Source organism: Andrena cerasifolii, chromosome 7, assembly GCF_050908995.1.
Source record: "Andrena cerasifolii isolate SP2316 chromosome 7, iyAndCera1_principal, whole genome shotgun sequence".
Taxonomy (NCBI): Eukaryota; Metazoa; Arthropoda; class Insecta; order Hymenoptera; family Andrenidae; genus Andrena; species Andrena cerasifolii.
The window spans coordinates 14,820,121-14,845,549 of record NC_135124.1 but is presented as its reverse complement, the minus strand read 5'-3'; the positions used below and the strand labels follow the sequence as shown (position 1 = coordinate 14,845,549).

At 50.7% G+C, this 25,429-nt stretch overlaps 1 protein-coding gene across 1 annotated transcript in view; it reads left to right on the top strand.

Moving 5' to 3' along the window:
- Window positions 1-25,429, top strand: part of LOC143371400 (uncharacterized) — a 149,173-nt gene that overhangs the window by 50,643 nt on the left and 73,101 nt on the right. Inside the window, exon 3 of the mRNA XM_076816538.1 lies at window positions 22,707-22,818. Coding sequence (XP_076672653.1) covers window positions 22,707-22,818 — 112 coding nt within the window. The remainder of the gene's footprint in view (window positions 1-22,706; window positions 22,819-25,429) is intronic.

Genomic DNA, 25,429 nt, shown 5'->3' with positions numbered 1-25,429 from the left:
GGAACACCTAGGAAATTTGTAAAGAAAACTAAAAAATCTTTACTTTTTTGATTAAAAATGAAGATTTATTTAGTAGAAGATACAAATAAATAAATATACATCATTTTTGGAATTTATTCCTGCATATTACCTGCCTTTACCCTATACACAGAAATTGAGCGTTCCGAGGCTGCAAGTATTCCACGACCGCGCTCAGTTTTTTCTCCCTCATAAAAATGTATCAGTGATTGAAAAACACTGCAATTCGGACCTCGGCAGTGAAAGAAGGAAGCCCCTGTATCCTCGAATCGGCGTTCCGAGTACGAATCCCGCGCTCGTCAATTAGCCAGGAAATATCGACGGGGACCGGCGGAGTTCGCCGACGCGGCGTCAATTTGCGAAAGTCATTAATAAAAATCGGCGTTCGCCGAGCGTACCCGTAGAAAAACGTACGCAAGAATGGGTTGCCGGACGGATGCTACTTACGCCCTGGGACCGGAATCGCATTACCGCGGCGGATCCCTGTCCCTCCCTGGCTGGTCCTTATGTATCGGGCCCTGTCTGGATGAGCAGGCCCACGGAGGGAGCAGGAGGGAGGGGAGAGAGTGGTTGTCGGGAATCGGCCGAAAAGCAGCGATTCGAGCGACAATTTCGCCTCGCGATGCAGCGTGGTCGTTTGCCGATGGCGCGGAGGCCGCATTATTCCGCGCACTTTTTCCACGGCTGGGATTTACTAAAGCAAGATCGGATTCCACGAATGGATTGGACTGCATTCCGTTCGCACCTGGGTTTCTGGGCTCGTTGCTTCTTCTGCCCGCTTCTGGGGGCCTTTCTTCCCGAGACAGCGCCGCCTCGGCCATCACGCCCGCCCCTCCCTCCGCGTGCAACTAGGTGCCCGCTGACGATTTTACCCCGCGCCCGATGTATATCGAGATATATCGGCGGAGCCCTGTCGGCGTCGGCGACTCGGGGAATTACGATCGAAGGGATCCTATAACTTTCCGGGGAATCTATCGATGGATCGGCAGCCATAACGCCCGGCTGGGGAGGACGATGATCCGGCTGCGGGATAGAAGAAATTGATGTACATTTCAAGCAGCCTCGATGTCGCGACGATGGCCGGCGAGCGGGCGGGAGAGGGGAGAAAATCGGAGATTGCAAGGGCGAAGAGGTGGACATTCGTGGGGCGATTTACGTCATTGCGGATCAACGAAATTGTGGCGTTACAGGATCGCGCGTGGATCGATCCCGGAGAGGAGTATAATTCGCCGTGGCCGCGCGCGGATAACAGTCCTCCGGGAGAAGAATCGAATCGTAATAATAATAATATCGGTTTTATTACACCGCGTACAATGACGGATGGGAAAGGGAAGCGTACACGCGAGTTCTGAGTACAGTCGAATCTGAAAGTCGAATCGAATGAAATGTTAATAAAGAGCCGGCTACGGGGTAGCCGTGGAGGATCTCACGAGGATCCCTGTTCGCGGATGATACGATGGATGGATCGGTTTTGGAATCGTGCTAGACGACGCCGCGGGGCGGAGATCAAAGTGGAGGGTATAGGGACATTACGTAGCGCGCATAAATATGTGAATGCAATTCAAGAAGACAACGAAGCACTCAAAGTTGTCCGGCCGCGGAGCGGCAGCTGCGTTCCCGCCAACTCGTCTTCAGTGGTTCACATAGCGGCAAGCCTTTATCTTGATACCAAAGGAAACGCCCATTATATTTCTGAACCTTCGAATCTTTTAAAACACTCGACACCTCCGCATCCGATCGACTCTTTTCACCGTCTCGACGCAAACGATCAAACTAATTCGCTCAACGTACAGTCAACGAGCCTCCGCTTTAATTAGCACAGGTTAATGAACATTAGTGACTCGATCGATCTACCTTCGTTCTAGATCCAAGCGTGCGAACATAAACCGTGTAACACGGAATTGGTGAGCGTTGCGAATCGACGGATTGGACGGCGAACACGACGGTATTTAAATGCCGAGGAGGACAGTGAGTGTCACTGCCGAAGGACAGTTTCTTGCTTACTGGGTGCGCCCGTAAAAACAATCGTATCAACTCAACTCACTCATGGCTGGCCGGTCCAGGCCGGTGCAGGGAACCGAGTGCAGTTGCAACGAGCCACTGCATCCTGGGACGCGCTGGGCCCGCGATGCTAGCAGCAGCGAGTGGAAGCCCTCGAGGAGGACACACGCTCACGGTCGCCAGCGGTGTGTAGCTCTTCAACGACGGCCGCGTCCGTGGATTCGTCGCTATGCCTGGTATTTTCACGAGAAGTCTTTGATTCAGTAGCGGCAGAAATGCCCGTATCGGGTTTGCGACGCGTATGTTTTGCCGTCGCTGCTTCTTTCAGCGTCAACGCGACGTCAACATAGTCCTGCCTCGTCGAATCTTCGTTTCCCACTTGGCCATGCCACGCTCGCGCTCCCGTTCTGATAGAACCTCGAGTCAACCTCGTTCGTGACTCTTAGAAGCTAACTCATAGAGAAAAGGAAAATCTCACGATCCACTGTAGTCGAGTCTGACCATCTCTTCCGAGTCCACTTAATTCCACCTCCCCTCCACTGTACCGATCAGACGCAAGAAGCATCTTTCAAGTTTCCATCACTTTCGCCTACCCAGCGACCAATATTTTAACGAACGGAGCTCCTCCTCGGATCCTCTCTCCCCTCGTCCCAAGAAGGATCGTCCACGCGAGTCACAATCAAAGGAATCGCTCAGCTACCCTCCCGTCCCTCCCGTCCGAGCCGAGTCCTGTTCTTTCGAGAGTCGAATCGGGGTCCGGTGCGTATGAATACGTATCAGGTGCACGTTGTTGCGCGGCGTTGCGCGGCCGTACGTGACCACGCATGTGCCCGGTTTTTGTGGCCGTGGAATGCCGCGACGGCGGTTCGTTTGAATCGGCGGCTATCCCATGATCATGGGTCCGGCCGATTGTTACCAGCCGCCATCGGGAATCGGGTCCATCCGCCTGATTTCGTATGAGACGCAGCGCGACCGGTTGATCACCGTGGAATTTGTAGCTCAATTATACTGGCAGCCATTGCGCCGACTCAGGGACCGGACCGCGCAACCGTCAGCGCAAGTTTTGCCCTCGAAAAGGGCCCTCGTTCGGGAAACCTACGAGGGCCCCGGTACTGCCGGCCCGCCGATGGATCGTTTCTTTGGCCACGGTGCCCAGGACGAGAGCGAATTGCACTCGTTACCAGGAAACTCGGGCGTGCCTTCGACGGGCCCGAGCCCTTAGTCTCACGGTCCCCCGATTCGAGTAGCTACTGTTTTTCTCAGCCGAGCCTTTGGGGCAAGTGTAGGGTCATTTACAAGTCGGGCGCTGCATATCCTTCCTCCTCATATGCGGCGTATCGGGGCACACTCGTCGCGAGCGAACGATACGATAGCAACGCAGAATAATACTACCCCGAGTTTGCACCAGCCAGAATTCTATTGACACCGAAACGCTTAGCATTCGCGACGTATTCCCTCGCGAGCTGCTCGATAGGCTTCGAGCAACTCGCGACTGGAGTTAACTCGGCTTCATTATGTAAGGACTGTTGGCAACTCTGCTCGCGCTACCAGACAAATTGCCAATATTTATGGAGCCGCGGCGCTGGTTAAATCCTCGGGCGAATCGGAGTTAGAAATTCAAACGAGCAGGAAGAGATGGGCGGCGTCCAGTCTGAAGAGGAAGAACATCGAAACCGTTCTAGTCAATTCATACTCATCCACCGACGATGACAAGTGCAAACTATAGATGATCTTCCACGGAGCACCTAGGAATCTGCCTCTGAGTCAGTAAAACGCCAACACCGTTAACCGTTCAGAAAGACTGCGAATAGCCGCGAGACGAAGCGGGGGGGCGATCGAATCGCGGCGTGATCTGTCTATTAGGGCCCTGGTGGTGGCTAGCCAGCGTGTTTCGAAAGAAACCAGGCCGCGGCGTCCTTAGTATTTGCACGGACGGTAGCCGAACGGAGCGCCTCAAATGCTCGCGGTTCCTGCCGGGTGGCGACTTGATTTATCATTGCCGAGAATGCAGATACTTCATAAATTATATACATCGGACATCGGACACATCGGACGTGCATGCGTTTCGAGTCGACGAGACGTCGGCTGGCACGCCAGGCACGAGGCCAACCGAATGCCGCCCCCTCTTCCATGTTCTGGCTCGGTCTCGCGCCGATCCGCTCGGCTCCTCTTCCCTGGTGCACCTTAATCCGCCGACCAGCCGCAAGATCGCAGATAATCCGCCAGCCTCCGCGGTGACGTCCGGCCAATTTTTCTATTCGATGCTAATTAATTGGCACCCCCGACTCGCCGATCGCGAAGCCCATGAATGCGCGACTTCCTCCCCTTGCTATTCAGTTTGTTAGGGCATAGGCAAAGTGGTGGTACTGGCGAAGGGGTAGTTTATACCACGGACGCGTGATAATCTTGCACCAGGGTGGTAGCAGAAGGCTCGTTAAATAAGAGTTGCTTGGACCAAGGCTGAAGGACCGCGATGTTGCAATTAAGAAGATCGACACTGGATGATCGAAGGAGTTGCATTCAAATATGCTGCACGCACCGTGCACGCGATGCAAGGCGGGATGGCAAGAAATCCGTGGTGCACATATAGAATCCGGTAGCATGAGTAGCGGCCGCCATCTTTAATAACCCGCGAGCGCCATACTGCTGGGTTAGCTTCTCTTTTTGTCATAAATGAGAGGCGACCGCGAGGTTAAACGGGTTGTCAGGTGTCCCCTCCGCCCGACGGTAGCTGCTGCATAATTTTACGATCCCGGTTGCTCGTATGGGTTTAAACTCCGGGCATCCGTGTCGTATCGCCGTTCACGTTCGCGTGTATGCTGTACGCTAGCCGATCGAGAATAATCTCGTCTCGGCCGCGCTGAACGGCGGAGTTTATCGTGGCGATCGGTTCATGGAACTCGGCTCGATTCCGTGCCTGTAATGTGTATTCTATGGAGGCCGCGGCTGATGGCCGGCCACCCTCCGTTCCGAACATTTTAATTAGATTCCGATGGATTCTAGCGCGGTGCACCGCCAGCAGGCCACACACGCGCCCTGTCGGTAAAGGATAGGACGCTGGAGCGCCGAGCTGGGAACGTTAGATTATCCTAACAAGTGTAACCGCGTCCCGACGAGTTGCTCTCGGGTAATCCAACCTCTGTTACGGAGCGCTTCATGGAACTGCCGCAGAAGGAGGCTTTTTAACCTTCCAGAAAAACGATTTTATGCCGCGATTGCGGAAGCGTAACGGTCAGAGGAGCAGCGAGAAATGCTCCGCAGGAGGACGGGAGCGGTCGATCGCGAAACCATACGTCATCCTTGACGCAAGGAGTCAGCTGCTCCGCAATCCCCGTCGTCCTTCTTGCGCGAAGAAATCGGTCCTTCTTGCCCCATCGGCGGGCCGGACACATCTTTTAGCTTGTACCGGCGACACCATCCGCCCCGGCGACGCTCTGAAATCGCGTTCTCTCATCGATATGTATGGATGGACACGCCACTGGAATTTTAGTTGGTGTCGCCACTCTCCCCGAGGCACGCACACGACAAACAAATAAGCAGATCGACAGTAGGACGTGAAATAAGAGCGACAGGATCGGAGGATCGATGAATGGCTCGAACTGGACCCCGGAGATCGATTTCGGTTTCACATGGGAGGGGAGGTCATCGTCGCCGCAATCAGACGGGAATTTCTTACCACGATAGCACGTAAAATCGCTGGATTACCGTTTAGAGTTCTTTAAGTTTTTTAGAGGCAGGGTGGATCGAGTGATTTAAAAATTTGTGGTGATTTTTAACTCCTTTTCGTCTTCGGGCCGCAAGGCAGAATAGTCGCGGGAGCCGGCTGTCTCGGATTTAACAATATCATCGATGTTGCTGGGGAAGCAATGGCCGGCGTAATAAAAGCTACAGAAACCGAGGCAACCGTCCACGTGAACGACGATGGTTCTCCTTGGAAACGGTCTGATTTATGAACCCCTGCCACTCTGATCCCAGCTGAATATAATCCCGTGGCATACTGTAGCATTCATAAAGCCAAACTGCGCCAAATCCCGCTGTTGTCACCGCGAATTCCCCGTTGAAGCCCTGATATAGAGCGGAGATATACGTTTCTCGTGACATTTAAAACCACTGCACGCAAAAACCGTCGAAACTGCATCGTTATTTATACCGCTTTCCTAATAAACCACGCTCGATTTCTGTGCTGATAAAGGTCACGATAAAGCTTCCATTGCTCTGTATCGCGGCCGAAGATTTCATCTCGGACACAATGGCTCCACCCAGTTCCCGGTACGTTTAAGAATGATCGTTTCCGTGATCATAATTTTAATGGTACTTTCGAATCTTTAAGTCCGTGTAACTAAAATAGTAGTAAGGAAATGGAGCATCTACTCCTGAAGTACCGTAGTAGCTTTATGTTTTGTAAGGAGGAACACGTGCTTGATTTTTCATGTCATATACACAAAAACTAATGTGTCTATTACAACTATAACCATCCAAAAAAAACCTCAAGTTGTTCCACATTTTCAGCCCAGTTTTACCTCCAAAACCACCCCCTTTCAATTGCACCACGAATTACGCGCCATCGCGTATTAAAGAAGGATGCGCACCACGAGGGAGCGAAGTTTCCGTTGGACGGATCTTGGAGCAAAAATTCTGTCGTATACCTAAGCGTCACCGTTTTTCCGTGATTAAAGCATTTGCATTCTGGCCGTCCGAGGCGATGCTTATCTACCTGATGGAAGTTAAATTACGAGCGTATCATCGGATCAGATGCATTTATTCCGGGGGTCAACGGCCGCTCGGTGGAGACTCTCTCCGTCTTTCTCGTTCGACTTCGTAATTCTCCAGGAATAAGACGAACGGACGAAAAAAGAGATACTGGGGAGGAACGAGGAGGATAGGGGTAGGGTGAGGAGGAAGAGAGAGTGACACGAGAAAGGGGTACGGGGGAAGCCCTCGGCGAGGCGGTGGGGAGGACCGATAGGCGAAAAAAGGACCCGGCTGCTGGGGCCCTTTGCCTTACAATTAGGAAGACCCGCGAGTCTACGGCCTACGGGACATATTAAATAATTTATAATTGTTTTGCCCCGGTCGGTGATACACGTCGGCGAATCGTTTACACAGCGAGCTACAGCCGGGCTTTTTGCCCGCCCCGTCGCTCAGAGAGCCTTGACAATGACGGATAGTTCGATCCGCGATTATGAAGTCACGATCGCGTTATCACGGACAGAATGACCCATGGGAGGCGCTCGAACCCTTCCTTGACTCGCGAGGACTTCCGTCGATGCTCCCCGATGACGACTGTTGGCTCGCTGTTAGGAAATCGATCGAGATTCGCTCCTCGTAGAGGAAGAATTTCTTGAACATGAGTTTTTCCCCTGTTTCTCACTGATGTGCCAAAAAACAGTGACCTGAGCTGCACTCTGTTGCAAGGGAAAGCGATCGATTCTAAAAGGTTTGGTCCTCGACTTTACTGTATAACAGCAGCTTCGAATACAGTCTGCAATCGAGTCTGATCACTTTAGTCACTATCTACTTTCGCCTACGTCTGCGCTCTATGATTCTTCCGCTTAAGGGGTTATACCTAAATAGTCAGGCGGCCGAAATGAAGCGAATATTTGTGAATTTTTTTTGAAGAAGCGGAAGCATATATTTTTACAAAACTTTTTGCGCTTAAAAGAGCAACATTTAAAGAACATTTGGTAATTTTTTCGTAGAAAAATATTTATGTTTATAATAAAGTAACAACCGTCGTATTTCCTATACCGCCCGGGAAAACAGTGGAGGTTTTCGTTCCGAGGGCCCGGGCCTCACGGTCAGTTTTTCGTTTCAGGGGTCGGTGGTTGAGGGGTTAAGGGGTTATAACTACCTGTGGTGATGAAAAAACATGTATATTCGGAATTTTAAGGGGGAAACTTGAAGGCTTTTTTAATTAAACCTTCATGTATTCGAAAGTGTACATGTTAAGCTATTTGTAGTAATTTTTGTAAAGGAAAATATAAATAAATAAAAGAAATACCAGCGATCTTCCGGCAGCGATTTTTTTTTGCAGTAGTTCGCGGTGATCACTCTAATTTTGACTTGGTTCATCAGAAATAAAAAAATCGGGAGAAGTTATTTAGTATATTAGATTATCTAGCCCTTAATCGTTCATTATCTAAAAAAATTAATTTGCTACAAACTGGCGACTTCTCATGGCAAAAATACCGATTTTTGCCACAGAATCGCTTTCTCGCGAAATGAAAAAGCCACGATTGAACCAGGTCAAAGCTACAATGGTCACCGTAAAGTGCTTAAATAAAAAAAAACACTGCCAGGAGACCGCCTATAATTCCATTATTTATTTAGATATCGCATTGCAAAAACAACTACAAGTTCTTTAAAATATATGCTTTCGAATATACAACCGTTTATTTAAACAAGTCTCCAAGTTTAAAAAAAAACGAAAATACTTGTGTTTTCAGATCTTACAGGTAGGCATAACTCCTTAAACACCGATTAGCATTTCGACGCTCCGTTAGCAATTCATCCCGTTCATTTGCTTGACGAAGCAAGCTGTACACTCGAGTCTCGCCTCTTGTATCCAGACACAAAGGAATTCGAAGATGTCAGAAGACAAGTCCTCCCCCGCGTGAACTGTGACTGGCAATTAGGGGGGAGTTACGGGATGGTCCCGAGCATATCGAAATCCACCTGGATCCCCGGTGCCGGTCCCGAATTTCTCTCTGCGTCGAAGATCGCCCCCGACGGCCTAGCGCGGAAAACGTCTCGCGGTTTGCACGATGGAATGCGCCGCTGCAATCGCAGAAGCTGCGGACGACGAGGACCAGAACCGTGGGAAGCAAAAAGTAGCTTGAGAACCCGTACGAGCTACGATAGGTCGGTGTATATACGGGGCTATTCCGACTCTAAGGAGGTGTCGTTCTATCCCTGCCTCGAGCCCGCCTACGGACCGGCCAGTTTATCATCGATTTCGTATTTATCCCGGTATCCCGCCTTCTCCACGCTCGGCTCGTTTCGATGACATGTTATCCGACCAGCCGTCGCGACGGCTACGAACCGTTCACGAGTAATAATTTGTCTTATTGCACGTGGTACATTGAGAGCGTAGACGCGAGGCAGATGACGGCTGAGATCAAAATTGGACTCGAAGAGGAGGGAATGTGAAATGGTCGTAGCAATTCTGAATTGAATCGCCGTGGTGTCTTGAAAGTGGCGTGAAGCAGACGATGTCTGGAAACAAAATTGAATTTCATTGACTTACTAATTCTAGGATGAAAAACCAGACACTGGGAATGTGTAATTGTATGTAAAAGGTTAGCTCGAGATCTGTAGCTCACAAGGTAGGTGTGGGAGGAAGAAAGTATAAGAAATACATGGAGAAGGATCATGGAAGTATCAGCACGGGATGCGTAAGTCCGTTGCACGTGGTGCTGCCATCCGAAAGTAGCTTAAACCCGTCGCTAGCCAGACGGTGAGTCGCGAGTGCGCTGAACTACGACGGCGAGATGCATCGAAAGGGGGAGGAGAGGTAGTGGGAGAGAAAGAGAACGAGAAGAGAGAAGTAGGGAGATGCAGCGAGATGTTTCTGGACCAATGGAGAGGCTGCACCACCGTAACCGTATGCAAACTGCATCACCGCCTCCACCTCGAGAGTGCTCATCGAGTATGCAAAGTCCTTGCTACGTGCTCCGCCCATCTCTGGCCGCTTGGTACAGATTTCTACGTGCACTGCTACGTCCACTCGAATGGCGTGCCATTTTATTGCGAGCACGGATCCCCCTGCACCGTACATACCTCCCTGGACACCGAATCCATACACCCGCATGCAGAATCTATGCTCCCATTGCACGAGATTCGACCATTCCTCGACATTTCCAAGTAAATCAGGACGTTGAAGTAGGTACTCCTTTCAGAGCGATGGTTACCAATTTCTACACACTCAACCAATCTTTTCTCGTCGACATCGCTTGACAACGCGGGACTTAAGCTGCATAGAGGACGGCCGTCCGCGGCACTTATCTACTAGATATTCTACAAATACGCTGGATTATTACCATACAAAGGTGAGCGGCAGCGATAGCGCGATCTTTCATCCGAGGAACAGCGTCCACGTAAATCTGCACCCTCCGCGCATTTAGGGAAACTAATGGCAAAAACCGGCATAATAATTCCGAATCGGTCTCGTGATCGGCAGCCCTTATCCCGCATGTATGTATACAGCAGGTTGGCATCGCGATCGCGGAGGTTCTCGTAAAGGTAAGGACGGGTTGAAAATCCATTATTAACCCGGCCGAAGGTATCCGTAATAAACGTAGCTGCCTTTTCAACTGGGATCGAACGGAAGCTCGGCAAGTTGGAAACTGCGGCAGAGGAGAAAAGGAGAAACGCGGGTGGAAAATTCAAGCTCGCGGGATGGAAGATCGCAGGCCAGGCTGCAGAAACGGTAATTTAACATCGAAGTACCAGGTCCGCGTCTCGGGTCGACGCAGCCTCGTGTATCGGCCCGGTGATAATTAGTTACTGGCCGGAAGGTCGGGGCTGTCACTTGCCCCGCGGATCTGTCACGCGTTTATACGACGGGTCCCGGGGATCGTAAAGCGCGACGGAGCCGAGAATTTTTCCTCCGGAGTCGCAGGGCCCGCTATCGACGCGCGTGCAGGGCGCTCGTAAAGAAACCGCAGCCTTGCGTAAACTTGCGTGAAACGAGGGAGCGAGATCCGCGGCATTTCTGATATGAAACGGCCCGCTTTATTTCGTGGCGGCGGTTTTAGTGGGCCTCTCTCGCCTCGCGATATTAAGTAACGACGCCGTGCAATTTACTAATATTCTCGGTTTTATGATCGCGGGGGGGGGGAACAGTGGGAGGGTAGAACTGCTGTGTTCCATCGCGCGCGGGTGCTGCGGACACCGTTTCCTTCGTTTCGTCGGGAGAAATCGAGCACACGTTGAAGCACATCCCGTGAAAAAGCGGGACCGAACGAAACTGCGCGCAGAGCGACTGGAGCCTGGGGTTCGCGAGGAATTCACAGACCAGGGAGGAATACTCGCGCGAGGGTGTATTTTCTGGAGTGAAAGACCGAGGGTTTATGGTGGTCGGTCGGCCGTTATCGGAGTTATACGGGCTGCGGGGTGGCTGGTCACCGGTCCTCTCGCAGATATCAACCACCCTCCAGACCTGCTCTTCTTACCCCAGTGCCTCGGCCTGACGATACCACCACGTTCACGCGGCAACGCCGGTGCAGCCACGAGGAACCTCGGATAGGTACGCATACAGAGGGAAGAAGAGACGTGATCTCCAGTCTTGGTGACCATTGATTACCAAACGTCTCTCGCAGATTCTAACCACCCCCCTCCTCGACGACCTTGCTTACCTATGGAGACGGTGATGCGCACCGAAAGCTTCCTCTGCTTTCCCTCCGTGTACCCGGGGCGAGGTCGAGGGAGTTCCGAGGCAGAGGACTGGGAGAGCGAGGAAGAGAGAGATTGGCGTTATGCCTGCTCGTTAGAGCGGCGAGATCGGTGTCGCGATTCCGGCGATCGAGCAGATTAATGGTCATCGCTGTCACTTAAGCCCTGAAAATCGAGATTTATCTCGTTACGTTGCTGCCCGTCTAATTGCTTAAGCCGAACGCGCTCTCGCTGGCCGTGAAACGCCTGCCATACGAGCTTCCCGATACGCTTTGTTACGCCCTCGCCACGCGAGACGTCGCTTCCCTGTTCCGCGGATCGGCGATTAGCTTAATCGCGGAGCGAAAGCGAGAGTTGTCGCGGTCAATCGGGATGCTGATCGAAAGTGTTGGAAGAGAAGGGTTCCTCTTCGATCTGCCGAGTATCGTTGGATGAGGTTTGTCTACGATCTCTTTGCATATCTCGGATCTTACGCTTCCTCTGGTACGAATTCTCACATCCACGGGCTGGTACCAAGGATCGAAGCGGCGGTGAGGATCAAAAGACGCCCCCACGCGCGGCTGATGGTCGCAGAAATGCTACCGCCTCGTTTTAGCCGGCTCGTCGGGCTGCACGCGTGCACGCACGTCTTCGTTCGACCGTGCACGCGCGTCCACGTCCGTCATTGGATTGATTATGCATTTGCTTCGTCGTACCGGACTGTTACTCGCTGGAATTATCGATAATTCGCACCTGCGTGGCATGTGCGCCGCGAAGGTGCACGGATGCACCGGTGCAGCGGGAACAAAAGACTCGCTGTATAATGAAAACACAGGCATTACCAAGGCCTTGTTCAAAGGTCAATTACGGAGGGTTCGCGGTAACCTTTCCTCGATTTAACATAGGATGAAATGTGTGACACCTCCACTATCCCTTTGGCCTACTTTCTCGTCATTCCCTATTCAGTCCTGTTCAAAAGTTAGTCATGCTTCTGTCTTCGTAGAATTCTCCGCAGAGGTAACACCTTCTTTGAAAAAGAAAGCAGGAAACGGACCAGAGTCTTTATTAAGGGGTTATACCTAGTCAGGCGGCCGAAAGGAGGCGAATATTTGTGAATTTTTCTTTGAAGAATTAATATTTCGGAAAATTCTCTCCGTCAACCTGAGGATAAATTAATATACTAACGAAATCTTTTTTGTTTCTTGATTTTAGATAATCTGGTTCCGAATGGCAAAACCAAATTTTTAAAAATGCTTGTTGGATGTCGGTTATTATTTTATTATAAACGTAAATATTTTTCTACGAAAAAAATTACCAAATGTTCTTTAAATGTTGCTCTTTTAAGCGCAAAAAGTTTTGTAAAAATTTACGATTCCGCTTCTTCAAAAAAAAAATCACAAATATTCGGCTTCTTTTCAGCCGCCTGACTAGGTATAACCCCTTAAAAGAGTCCATGCGACACGGTGTCGTCGGCCAACGCTCGTCCGCCGCGGTTGCACAGTTGCACGGGAATGGCGCGAGTCGTTGAAAGCCGGGGGAGAGATCTACGATCGAAATTCGCGGTAAAAGATGCCCAAAGATAAATGTACGTGCCCGCACGTGCGCCGCGTGCAAACGCGAAAATCGCCGTGGCCGCATGAGCGCAGGCGTGCGTGAGCCTACGTACGAGATGATGCTCGTACACTCGTATGCATCGGGGGGCCCCCGGCTGAGTGACCTGCCGCTGCATCCGCGTAATTCGCGGCACGTGCATCTCCGGCGCATTTATACGGAGGCGAGCGCTAATCGTGGAACCAGCGTCGAGGAGCTCGTTGCCGATGGAACGGGAATCGGAATCGTCCGATTTACACTCGCCAGACAACCGCCGCGACGCGTGTCAAACGATGATTATCGAGGGTGCTCCGCGTTGATCGCACATATGCAATTGGACACGTATCTGGGGCTGTCTGGGTAATTAGAGGATCCGAATCCTACGGCTGTGTGAATCGTACGCTTACCTCCCTTCGGTGAGTATCGCAAAAAAATTTTGAATCGCTACAGTCAAGGACCCAGTTCCTGATCACTTAAGAGTAACTACCGCAGGTTTTTAAACGTGCAAAGGGAAAACTTGACCAAATTTAAAAGATTTTTGTTATTTCAGTAAATCTATGTATTATCTTTAATTTGGTATTAAAAAAGTGCGCACATAATAATAATTATTTTATAATTTAACTTTGAAAGTGAAAGATGCACAGGAAGCAGTTTCTGACCTCCTTCACACGTTTTACTATGAGCTATTAAATTTTGCGTATAAATTTCAAAGTACTTCATAATTATTTAGTAATTTGTTAGAATAAATTTTTATCACAATAAGCTTATTATTTGGTTTATTTCCCTAAACTGATCAGGAATTGGGTTCTGATCAGGAACTGGGTCCTTGACGGTAGGTGCGCTTGCTCCTCGTGGGTTGCGAGGGACGTCAACCGCGAGAGACAGTTTGTCTGGCATTGTTTCCGTCGCTGGAAACAGAGGACAGCACGCGGAAGGAGGAAACCGCTAATGGGAGAATTATAAATGCTCCTCTAATTGATGAGAATTTGCTAAAGCGTTGAAGCGGGAGAATTATGCAACGAAACGGTACGATGTAATTCGCTCATTGTGCGCCGGTAGGAAATATAATATTATATGCCGCGGCAGGCACGTTTCCCATGCTGGGCATGCATAACCAGCCTAGAGATAACTTTATTACGAACGGCGATGTCAGCCCGATAGCTTCTTCGATCCGATAAGATCGCGGTATCTCATCCGGATGTTTATTTCAAAGGCGGAATTACGAGTCTGGAGCGACGCCAGCCGTCGTAAATTTCACGAAGCGAGAAAAATGGCGTGAATTTCACCTCGTCGCTGCTCCTCCAACCCCCTCCTGCCTCCCCCGCTTTGCGTCCCGTTCACGACACGACTGCCAAACAATTCGATAATGGAAAGCAGGCCAGCGTTTTCGGATGGGAGTCGTCGTTCGATAATCAAAATGCTCCATGCTCGTCCCGACATCGCCAGCCAGCTCGCAGTTTCGCGATCACGCGGGGCAAATTGCGCTTCATTGTCGTATTAGCTGGGATGAAAAATGAGGGAACTCCACTTCTTGTCGTTATCGTCGCGATATCTGCTTCGCGGTGTCGCGTCTGAAACATAACTTGGCATGGTTGACTTGTCCCCGTGCACGGTTCGGTGACTTGTCCTTTATCCTACGAAATACGGAAGCCGCTTCAATTCCTTTCCCGCCTATTAGCAACGATTCCCTCGGCGTTGTAAAGAACGAACGATTAGAAACGGAGCCAGTAGGGTTTCCCTGCCGATATCCAATAATTTCCCTGCCGACATCCAATAAATACGTGACCACTAATTCTTTATTTCTATATGTAACATGGTTTTCATAGCACGAGTTAAAATTTGTTAGACAGGAAAGAATAAGAAGTATTCCGCAATGGGAGGTGAAGCTCGTAGGGGTGGAAGGCAAAGCGAGTAAGTAGTATGTACTTCTTATTCGAGGGAGCGCGAAGAGTGACGCGGCAGCGTTGTAAGGGTGGCAAGAGGGCGAAAGGGGGTTACTGGCGAGGTGGGGTGTTGTACACCTCCGCGATCCATATTTTACAATATGGCCGGGGGGTGGCTGGCAGGTTAGGGGTGGCCTATAGGCGGCACGCTGATGTACGCAGGTCTGCCAACGATTGGTCGATAGTAACGCGACGATTCTCTCTGGCTTTCTCTCCCTTTCCCTCCGTCTCTTTCTCCTCTCCTTCTCGCAAGCGTGATTTACACGCGCCCCGTGCGTGCGCGCGGTAGTATGCAGATCCTCCGAGGAACAGCCGACCCCACCAGCAACCTCGTCTCATCCCTCCGCGGGTGAACCCTTCGAAACTCGGCCGACCTATCGCTCCTCTTCTCCTTCGCCGCTGGCTCTTCAAGGGTGGATCTTTTTACATTCACATGGAAAAATGGCGGACACCGTTTGCTCCGTTGGAGGAAGAATTCTAGACCATTCATCGGACGATAGTCGGGAGGAATTGGAGGACATTAGAACGGGAAAGTTGCCATTGGAAAACTTGGAATACTATGTAGCACAAATACCAAAGGACAACTAAGTGTTTCGAGGACGTACAATCGCTTCCTCGGAACCCAGAGCAAAAGCCAATCCAAGATTTTTATTCAAACTCGTAACACTGGTAGTAAAAGAGGAAGAAGACGCGAGGGTATCAATAAATAAACTCGCCCAAAACTCGCAAGCACGTTTTCTCCAATAACCCGGAGAAGCAAGAAGGAGATGCTGTGAAAGTGAGGCAAATTTTCGAAAATCCAGCCCCGCTGCACGCGATCGTAAACACGCTGGGTGTCCCAGACCACCCCCACGAAACAGGGGGGATGAAGCAAGGGAGCGCGGAAAGTTTGCTGGCCCTCCCACGGTTAGGCGGCTCGAAGGATCTCCTCGGGAAACAATGAGAACGGCAAACAAAGGACTCCCGACTAGGTGCATTATGTCCTCTCGAACTCATAAGAAAACGAGACTTCGAAATAGTAATGATATTATGTTTGCGTCGCTTCCGTTCCGCCGGCAACGTGGAAGAAAGGGGGCACGGGAAAACGACCGTTGGAGCTGTTAGGTGGACGAGCGAGGAAGAGGGAAAAGAGTCATGCAGAGAGGCAAAAGCGGGATGGTGGAAAGGGCGGGTAAGGGTGGCCAGTGCTGGGTAGACGGGGGTGGACGAGGAGAGAGTGGAATCCTCCGACGTTACGGGAGGGTGAGGCGTAATATCCCGAGTAAAACTTTTCACTCAACGCGAGAATAGGGCTGGCTGGTCGCCGGGTGGGGGTTGGGAAGGGGGTTGGACGTACGGTGGGAAGAAAGGAGGCAGCGGCCAACTAAGTACAAAGAATGTAATGTCCTCCTTCTACCGGCCGCGCTATACCTTTCACCGGATTTCACCGGAGATGTCCCGCGGAATAATAAGGATAAGAATGCCGGGGAAAAAGGCTGGATGGCCGGCAGATAGCTTCAGCTCGCTCGGTTTACGCGCCGGACTCCGCGACGGAGGAGACTCGTTAGAATTTCGGGGGATGTTAAGGAAGAGCGTAGCTGCGGCTTCTTTGGAGAATCTGTTTCAAGCTAATCTTGGGGGATAACGAGGGTGGAATGACACTGTCCGTTCGTGAAACCCAAATGAGACTCCGAGAGGAGCCCGGCGAGTCGCTCGTTCCCGAGGACGAGGAATCCTCCCGCTCGGGGTAAAAAGGATTCGTGAATAAGCGAACGGCGCAAAAACGACCGGTCTAATCTGCCGCGCGCATTTCTGCAACACCCTGTACGCAGTGTGTCTCACGCAGCGGAGCCCGCGCGCGCGTGCTTACGCGGTATAATGGTTGCGCGGTACGGGCGGTACGGGCGGCCGGTCGCGGCCATTTACGGCGATTTTAACCATTATATTACGATGCCGGTAGCATAATGAAGGTGAGTTTTTCTCGTGGCTAGCCTAGTCGAGAGAGCTCCTCGGGCCCGTTGTCGCCGTGGCGCATACGCAGTTCCAATTCTCACGGTGTCCCTTATGGAGCCCGCGCGCGCACTCCCACCATCACGCGAACGCGCTTCAATCTCCCGCTTTTCTTTTCGCCTTTTTCTTCTCCGAGTCGTTTCGCTCCCTCCCTGCGGCAGGCGGCAAAAACGAGCAGCGCGCGACGGCCAAACGGTTAAATAATTACCGTCGTTTGTTGCAAGGCGGCCTGGGCTCATAAACGGCCGCGGAAAACTTTGGCTTTCCACGCTTCGACCTCTCGCGGCGATCATTTCCTATTAATATATCGTCCCCGCCGCCTTTCCCCCGTTGCTGGTTTCTTGCCGGTTGCTGCGAACGCGGTCGCTGGGCGAATTTATGGGCAACGATGAGAGCGGACGCGACGCGATGAAAGTGCGTTTCTCGTTTTTCCTCTAGCGGCTCGACGCAGATCTGAGGGGCTTTGAGATGCTGCTGCATCCGAGGTGCTTTCCCTTGAATAATAGGGGTAATATGCCACTCCTCAATAATCTTTTAAATAATGAGTTTACACTTGGACTAATTCCGTTGAATTTAGTGTAACTGCTAAGACGACAATAGATTTTCGCTTTTACCTCATTTATTTGCAGTAAATCCTGGTAAGTTGTAACAGTATTGTGTTGATCTAATTTCACACTGTAACTAGAATGCAGATTATACATTTTTCCGAACAGTTCTACAAAAATTCAATAGATTATGATAAAGTATACTAACAAACAAATTTTATAACCTCTCACACATCCGTTAAAACTATGTACTTTGTGGTGAGATTTTCAACCCTTCTTTTTATGGCCGTCTGGATTAATATGCCACATGTTTGTCGGTATAATATGCCACTTGTGACATATCTTTATAACTCTTTCCATTTAATGCCATCGAGTTTTTTTTCGTATTAGAACCATGTCTAAGAAGTATGTATGAACTTCAAACCGTGCTGCTTGGTCAGACAAAAGTTTAAAGGAAGCCATTCGAATGGTGGAGGAGTTTCGTACTACGATATAAAACAAATTTTGAGAATGTAGATATTTCTTGTGACCATTCGACTGATGCAGAAAATGTGCAACTACTGTGCAATATGTGAACTATGTCATTACGATATAAAACGTACCTAAATGTGACTGGGTAAAAACTACTTGTTGCAAAAAGTGGATCCATGAAGACTGCGTAGAGATTGGACAGTGTTTAGTTTGTAATAAATAGCAATTTTTTCAAATATATATTTTACGTTTTATTGGGTTCAAATATTTGTTATTAGTTACTAATAGTTTGAACAGTTTAAAATATTGTTGATTCTGAAAAATTTGAGTGATTAGTTCTCACTTCATAGCTTGTGGCATATTTACCCACCACTTGAGGACTTTTGTATCTGTACGCTTCTTATTGAACTATAAAATTTACATATCTCTACTTATTAGTCGATACACAGAATTAGTTACACTTTCATATGGGTTCATCTTTTTCCCTGCATTTACTTATACTTGCGAGTTATCGCGTTTCAAATTTAACTGTAGCATACTACCACGAGTTACCCTAGGTACTCTCAATCCGAGGATCGCCACAGGCAAATTCAGCGTAGGTACACAGGCGTCGATGACAAACCATCGCGATGCAAGTTTGGCGTAAACCGTGCGGCGCAATGCAAACCGGCGGTCGTTGCGAAGCGGGGAAAGTTACCCGCGCCAACAACAATCGCATTGGCTCTGCCTCTGAAACGTTAAATCATCCTCGCGTTGCACCACAAGACGAATCGGCTTGCATGTTTTCCATCGAAATCCTCAACAATACCGATCGCGAATTTGTCCGTTCCTGCGCGGTCTATTACGCGGACAGTCATCTATCTTCCACACCCTCCGATCACTCCTCCGATACCACGAATCCTGTCCCTTATTAGTATTCCACGGGACAGGTATGTCCTCGATTCTAAAACCCCCAGAAACCGAGCGCAGCTTTGCACAAGAGTGGAAGAAACGGTCACGAGGCGAGATAAAAGTTGCTCATTGTTACCTGGCGATACCGTAACTCACCGCGTTTCAAATCCCCCTTCGTAAATGGGCACGAGAGCGTTGCACGCGTCTCACGTCCGCGCGCATAACCGCAGAAACGAATCGGTGCCGATAGATCGAATGACAAATGGAGGCAGAGCCGGCGGCCGAGCGACATGTAAACGAAATGCAAACGGCCTGCGCGCGGCGCGGTTTCGCAAGCCCTGCGGAATTGCGGAATCGCGAAAGCACCGGGCGATCACGGCGCAGCCATTGGCTCCCGTTGGCCGCCGCTAATGTGGGAGAGCTATGTCAGAACCGCCGGCGTGCCAGATCCCGACCGTCAAAGTCGCACAATCCTGCCTATCCGGATCATAAGCAGGTGGTTTGCCAGGAATGCCTGGGCAGGCTCGACTAATAATCGAACAGCGGCTCGCGATACCTCTTTTTCGTTTAAATAAGGCACGCCGGCACGGTTTTCGAGGGCGTTCACGTGAAAACAGAGTCGGTTTTTTACGGCGTCGAAAGGCGGCGAGGGAAAATGCCGGGCAATTTATTTGACAGCCGGCCGATTGTTTCGACCCGGGTGTAAAGCGCAATTTTACCCGCCATGACGTAACTCTGAAATACTTGGACAATAGGTCGGCTCTGTTTATTTTATTCGCGGGGACTAACGAGCAGTCCCCCCCCTGCGATCTTTCCCCGCGTCTCTGGTCAATAATTTTAGTTGTTAGAAAGGGAATAATTACGATTCCTCGAAACACTTTCTAACGTGCTTAGGTGGATTACGATAGAAGTGCAGGCTGAACTGGCGTGGAGTTTCAGCGAGTTCTCGGCACAGTGGAATCACGTTGCATCGCTGTGGTTCGCTATTTTGGCTACGTGGGCGTTAAATGCGCGCGGAAGTTGTCCCGAAGTTAACAATCGTTCCACTGAATATTCCGAGTCGCTGGCACACCGAAACTTTCCCATTGATTCGGCATACCGCGAACCTTCGATCAGCTCGGTTTCGCGATTAGCATTCGTTAGACAAGCCACGCGCGACCGTTTTCCCCTTCGAAATCCAATTTCCCCGCGGAGAACGGGCTGACAAAGGCTGCCGCCGCGTATATCGCGGCAACGTGCGCGAGTATCGATGGCCTCGCGATAGTTCGCGGCACGATAAGGGATCGAGCTGGGCACGGGCATACGAAACGACGTATGCACGCACGCGCACACTCCCCCGGCTAATGGCGAGTGAGCATCCGCGTGGCAAGTAATTGAATAAGCCATTGCGAAGCGTGAAATGCTCAATCGTAAGTAAATTACAGGGTCTGGCTTATTGAATAACATGGTACATAAACGTAATGAATAATTACCAGGCAATTATGCATGGTGCGCGTACCAGCTTCGCTCCCGAGCTTCCTAACACGCGTACCGCAACCTGCACCCGCGTCTGCGGCTTCGCTCACCGTCAGTTCAACCTCCGGACTTGCGCGATTTTTACGATACCGACGAATCGTGTCCGCTAACCAGAAAGCGGAATTTCGTGGGTGTTCAGTCATGCATTTGGGTTCTGATCGAGGCAAATTGGTCACTGTGATCCCGAGTTCGGCATTATTCGAATTTCTACAAATTTATTCAACTCTGCTGTGATCTCTGTACTAAGTGGTGGTTGGTGATTGAATTTGGGACTTACATTGGGTATTTTTATTCCGAGCTGTATTTCAATGAACGAACATGGAATTCGCAGTTCAGCTTTGATTGAATCGAGTGTAGACATCCACTACGTTAGGTCAGAAGCGAGGTTGTCTAAGATCGCCATTCCGCCCCCTCTCACGGTGTTACTGATGCACCTGTGCAGGTGAACCAGGTGACGCGAGCCAACAAGGCTCTCAAGAGTGGCCACCTACGTCGACGATGATACCACGTGTCACGCTTCCCGCAGGAAATGACGTCACTGTGTCACGAAGCACGATGGAATGCGCGGCACGATAGCACGTCGCCGATAACCAACGGCGATGCCATCATCGATAATCAGAACGGTCGATATCGCGATTGTTGGAGATTCACGAACCTTGGGTCGAGTCGAGATCTTGAGAGGGAAAGGTAACTTGGAGCGATGAACGCTCAGAAAGAGGAAGAGACTTCGCTAGATGTAAAAGAGAAGGGCTAATTACTCGAAGTTTGCAGAGGATTAGCCACTTTCGCCATAGCGGTAATTATTGAAATTTCCTAGACCAATGTTTGTGCATTAATTAGAATCTCGACAACTATCCCGGGGCACATTGATTGTATCATAGATACGGATCTACAAGCTGCATTTAAAAAAAGGAAGGAAGGGTTGAGCATTCTCCTTGTTTTCAACTTTCAAATATTTCATTCGATACGTAAAGTAGGCAAGTAAAAGTTGAAGGAGGTTATCAGGGTGCTCCCTACAAGCGAGGAGAAGCACCAAGTAAGTATCCTCAGTTCCCCAACTAGCCAGCTGGTGAGCGCTCTTTCTAATAGTTGGAAGCAAATGGGAAACATTCCTCAAGGCTAATTCGTCTGCGGAACAATTCCATCTGATTTGGCCCGGGGGTTGATTCGTTTGGGGGCAGCTCGCGAACGGGGGATGAATCGATCATCGTCACGTGTTGCATCGACGTGTGGCGGTTCGATGGAAAAGGAAGCACCCTTCCTGCCATCTCCTGGAAAATGCCCGTACCTGCCGCTTGAGTTCCACGACGGCGGAAAATCAATGTGCCCCGACGAAGTAGCGGACTGGGAAATTTATACGGTTCCACGTTTATGAGCAAATGCGGCACGAGAGAATACCATTAAATCGGGAAGAGAATCTTTATGGAATGAGCCGCGGATCAGGCGATCTACGATCGTATCCGCCACTAGTAATGCAACGACCACTCAAGCAACCGCGCTCACGCGTTACTTAAGACGCGTGCACACGCTGCGATTTTATTAAAAAAAAAAAAAAACCGACCGACGCTTTTCATACGCGCGCGGGACGCGTCGGACTGTTCCTGCCGGAAGGCGGGATCAAGACTTCAACGAGGAATCCCCGCGGCTGAAAGATTGGAACAACGGATCCCACGATCGGCCGACGTGGACGACACTGGCCGTGCAACTTCTTCGCGCAAGCCACGTCGAAAAAGAAATCGGCCCCGGGGCTGCATAAAGAATGCAATTAAGCGAATCGTGTATTGTAATTAACGGCCATTCTCTTCTTCCGACGGATTCCCTCCTCGTCAGGTGTGTGTGCAAACGTGCTCAGCTGAGTGGACGTAATCCCTTCTCCTCCTCCGCCTCCTCCTCCGCTTCTTCTTCTTCTTCTCCTCTCTTCTTTTCTTTTGTCGTCCACCTACCTCGATTAGTCTCTAGAATTAGCGGCTACCGCACGAACGTGACGAACAAATTAACAAATTGAACGGGACGCGACCTTCGAAATTGCTGTGAACTATGGGGGATGAAATCTGTGCGTCCTCGATCGACGCAAAATATCCACGAAGCCTCTTACGAACACTTTCCTTCCATGCTCATTCCGAAGTGCGCAAGGTGTGCGAACGCAGCCGCGCAATTAATTATGCAATCTCTCTAAGTCTAATGATTGATAAGTATTAGAGAAACACGAGGGGAGAGTCGGTGCCGCGTTAGAAATTCGTTAGTAATTGAAATCAACCCAATTACAAACGCCATTCACGTCTACTGCACTTCCGCCGCGCTGTGTGAGTCACTCACATTGCATAAACGCTACCGTTTACGCTAAATTCCATGTTATCTCCTCTGCGCGCAGGAAGGCTGTCGAGCTATGCCAGCTGGGCCCAGGACGGCCAGGGGAATCGGCACCGACGGAGACGGGCAAAAAGGGGCAGCCCGAAGAAATCTGGAGGTCCGCGATTCTCTAGGTGAGTAATCGACGAGGACGTCTGGCAATCAGTTAGGAGGCGAACGAGCTGAAAGTTGATTCGTGCCGGTCGCAAATTCAATTAAAAGTTGCGGTTATTATGTCGGACAATGAGTCCCGGGAGAGTCGAGGGGTGGAAAGAAAGAGACGGGGCTCTGTCTGCGGGGTAGAAGGAGAGAATAAAAAAGGAGAAAACGTAAAACTAATGGGGTCCTTGCTGATTCCGCTCGGCTGCCACCTTGATTAAGCTCCTCGCGACGCTTCGAGAAAATATAATGACTTCTTTGCTCTGCAAACGCCGTCGAATTCCCGGCTGCCTTCTTTGCTACCCTCTCCAACAGTAGCCGGCTCCTTCCTCCCTGTTTCTCTTCCCTCCCCTCCCACGACTCTCCGTCCATCTCCGAACCCTCCCTGAAAACGGACAGCCTCTCGCGCAACGGCAGATATAGCCCGCCGATAAGCCGGCGAAGTCTGATTTCAAAGATTAATTAACGGCGCGGATCGCACGCGGGGGAGAATCCGGCCCGCGTCTAATAAACAGTCACGCGTCAAAGCGATCGCGCCGCGCGGAAAATGTAAATATGCCACTCGGCAGGTATTTTAGCATTGCATTAGCCGCGCTATCGCGAACACTAAATCGCGCTGCCCATTAAAATTGAAGAAATAACCGCTCCCGCGTACGCAATTAACGCGGATACCGACGAATATTAACCGGGAATAACGAGCCCTTTTCGCGTGCAACGCCAATCGAGTTATATTAGGGAAGGGGTGCGGGGGCGGGAGTTTGCGAGCGGGAGACGATTTATTATGAGAGAAAGGAAGCGGGCGAGTCTCTGAGGCTGATGGCCTGTGGTCGGTGTAACCGATACAGTTGATCCCTGGAACGCGTCAAGATGTGAAAACATCGAAAATCAGGAGGCATCAATCATGTCGAAGTACAGTGAAAGGAAGGTGGGTTTCCCCGTGATCGGGTGAACTTATTATGATAATCCGGGGAGGCTTAATTAAGACCTTGCGGTATAGAAGTGGCTGGATAAGAGGCAGCCACAATGGCTGCACGGTCTGAGCAACAGCGAGGAGAGAATAGCCTCGCCCCGAATTGGTCGTGGTCCGCAATCTCGTCCCGGGGCTGAGATTAAAGGAATAAATATCCAGGCCCGATAATTGTATTGGTAGTTTCAGTAACTAATGATCTAAAAGTCGTTAGTGCCGCCGACCGATCGAACAGGGTGTTAGCAGCCTTATACTTTGGCTCCGGCACGACCGTGGTCGGCGAACGGTAAGAGGGAAAGAGGGAAATTGGGGTGGTTGTGGCTCGGAGCTGGCGCCCAAAATGAAACTACGACCTACCTAGCTCGACGCACGACCAATTCGAGGTTTGTGCACGATGGTAATTCACGATCGAGCCTGCGAGCTGGCCGAATTGGAGGAAACGAAATCGGGATGTATCGCCGTTCGAGGTGTGCCCGCGTGATGAGTGGGTGGCCCCATCCCTTTGGGACGGAGGACGGTCGTTTCGATGAGGATCGCGTGTACTTGGGGAATAGTGGTGTCGACTTCATTCTCGTCGTATACTCTAACCGAATCCTTCCCCGACCCGTTCCCCGGTCGCTCGTATATTTCAACTCCTTTCTTCGCATGCAAAGAGATCCACCCTCTTCGAAGATCTAGAACGCTGCTTTCCTACGTTCCGCGCGGAGGTTAGGGATCGATAATATCCCAGGAATATTCTGTGGGTTGGAATCGCGAGAGGAGTCGAGGCGCTCGCACCACAATCGGCCACACTCGTCGGTATAAAGACCGTACGCACGCGTGACTCGACGCGTCCATACGTTCTCCCCGTGGCGAACGAGCATCAGAGAGGCTGCTGCCGTTGGAACGCATTGTCCCGCGTCGATTCGAGCGTTTTCGAGAGAAATATCGATGCCCGGCGCGGGAAGAAAGGGTGTCAAGAAGCCGCCGACTGCGCGGGATGTCGGGTGCTAACCTCTTGATCCTCGAACGGCCAAGAGACATAGCGCGTCCGTGCGCGCCACGCTCGAAACGCGAGTATTCGTGGCCGTGGCTGGCAATAAATAACGGCGAACTGGTTCTGCATATATCTGCGTATATATAATCGGGCGACAGGGCTTTATGCAACGCGTACGAACGTCCCGGCCACGAGTTTGCTGGACGTTCTGCTGCTGGATCCTTCGCTCAGCATGGTATCGACCTTCTGCGAGTCGCTGGCGTGCCTGAAAGACGACATGCTGCATACGAAATGCTGCGACTGAGTGGACACCGCCGAAAGTATTGGAGGACAATCATAATTGGCCGATCAGGATTCGAAACTACTGCAGCCATCTAGCGCTGCGTCGTCCGGGTGGATTTTCTTTAAAGACAGCTCCCGGGCTAGTCTATTGCCAACGAAAAAGAAACGCGCAGGTGCAGCAAGCTACCACCTCGAGGGGCGTGAAAGATGTATTTATCTGGATGTTTCCAGGGGGCAGACGCTTGCACAGCGGCCCAGGACAAAGCATAGATCTCCGATGCACTTTTAATACCCGGCGATCCGTTCGCGCCAGACAGATTTGATGCATCGGCGGATAAGTAGCCGCGAGTTCTCACTTCAT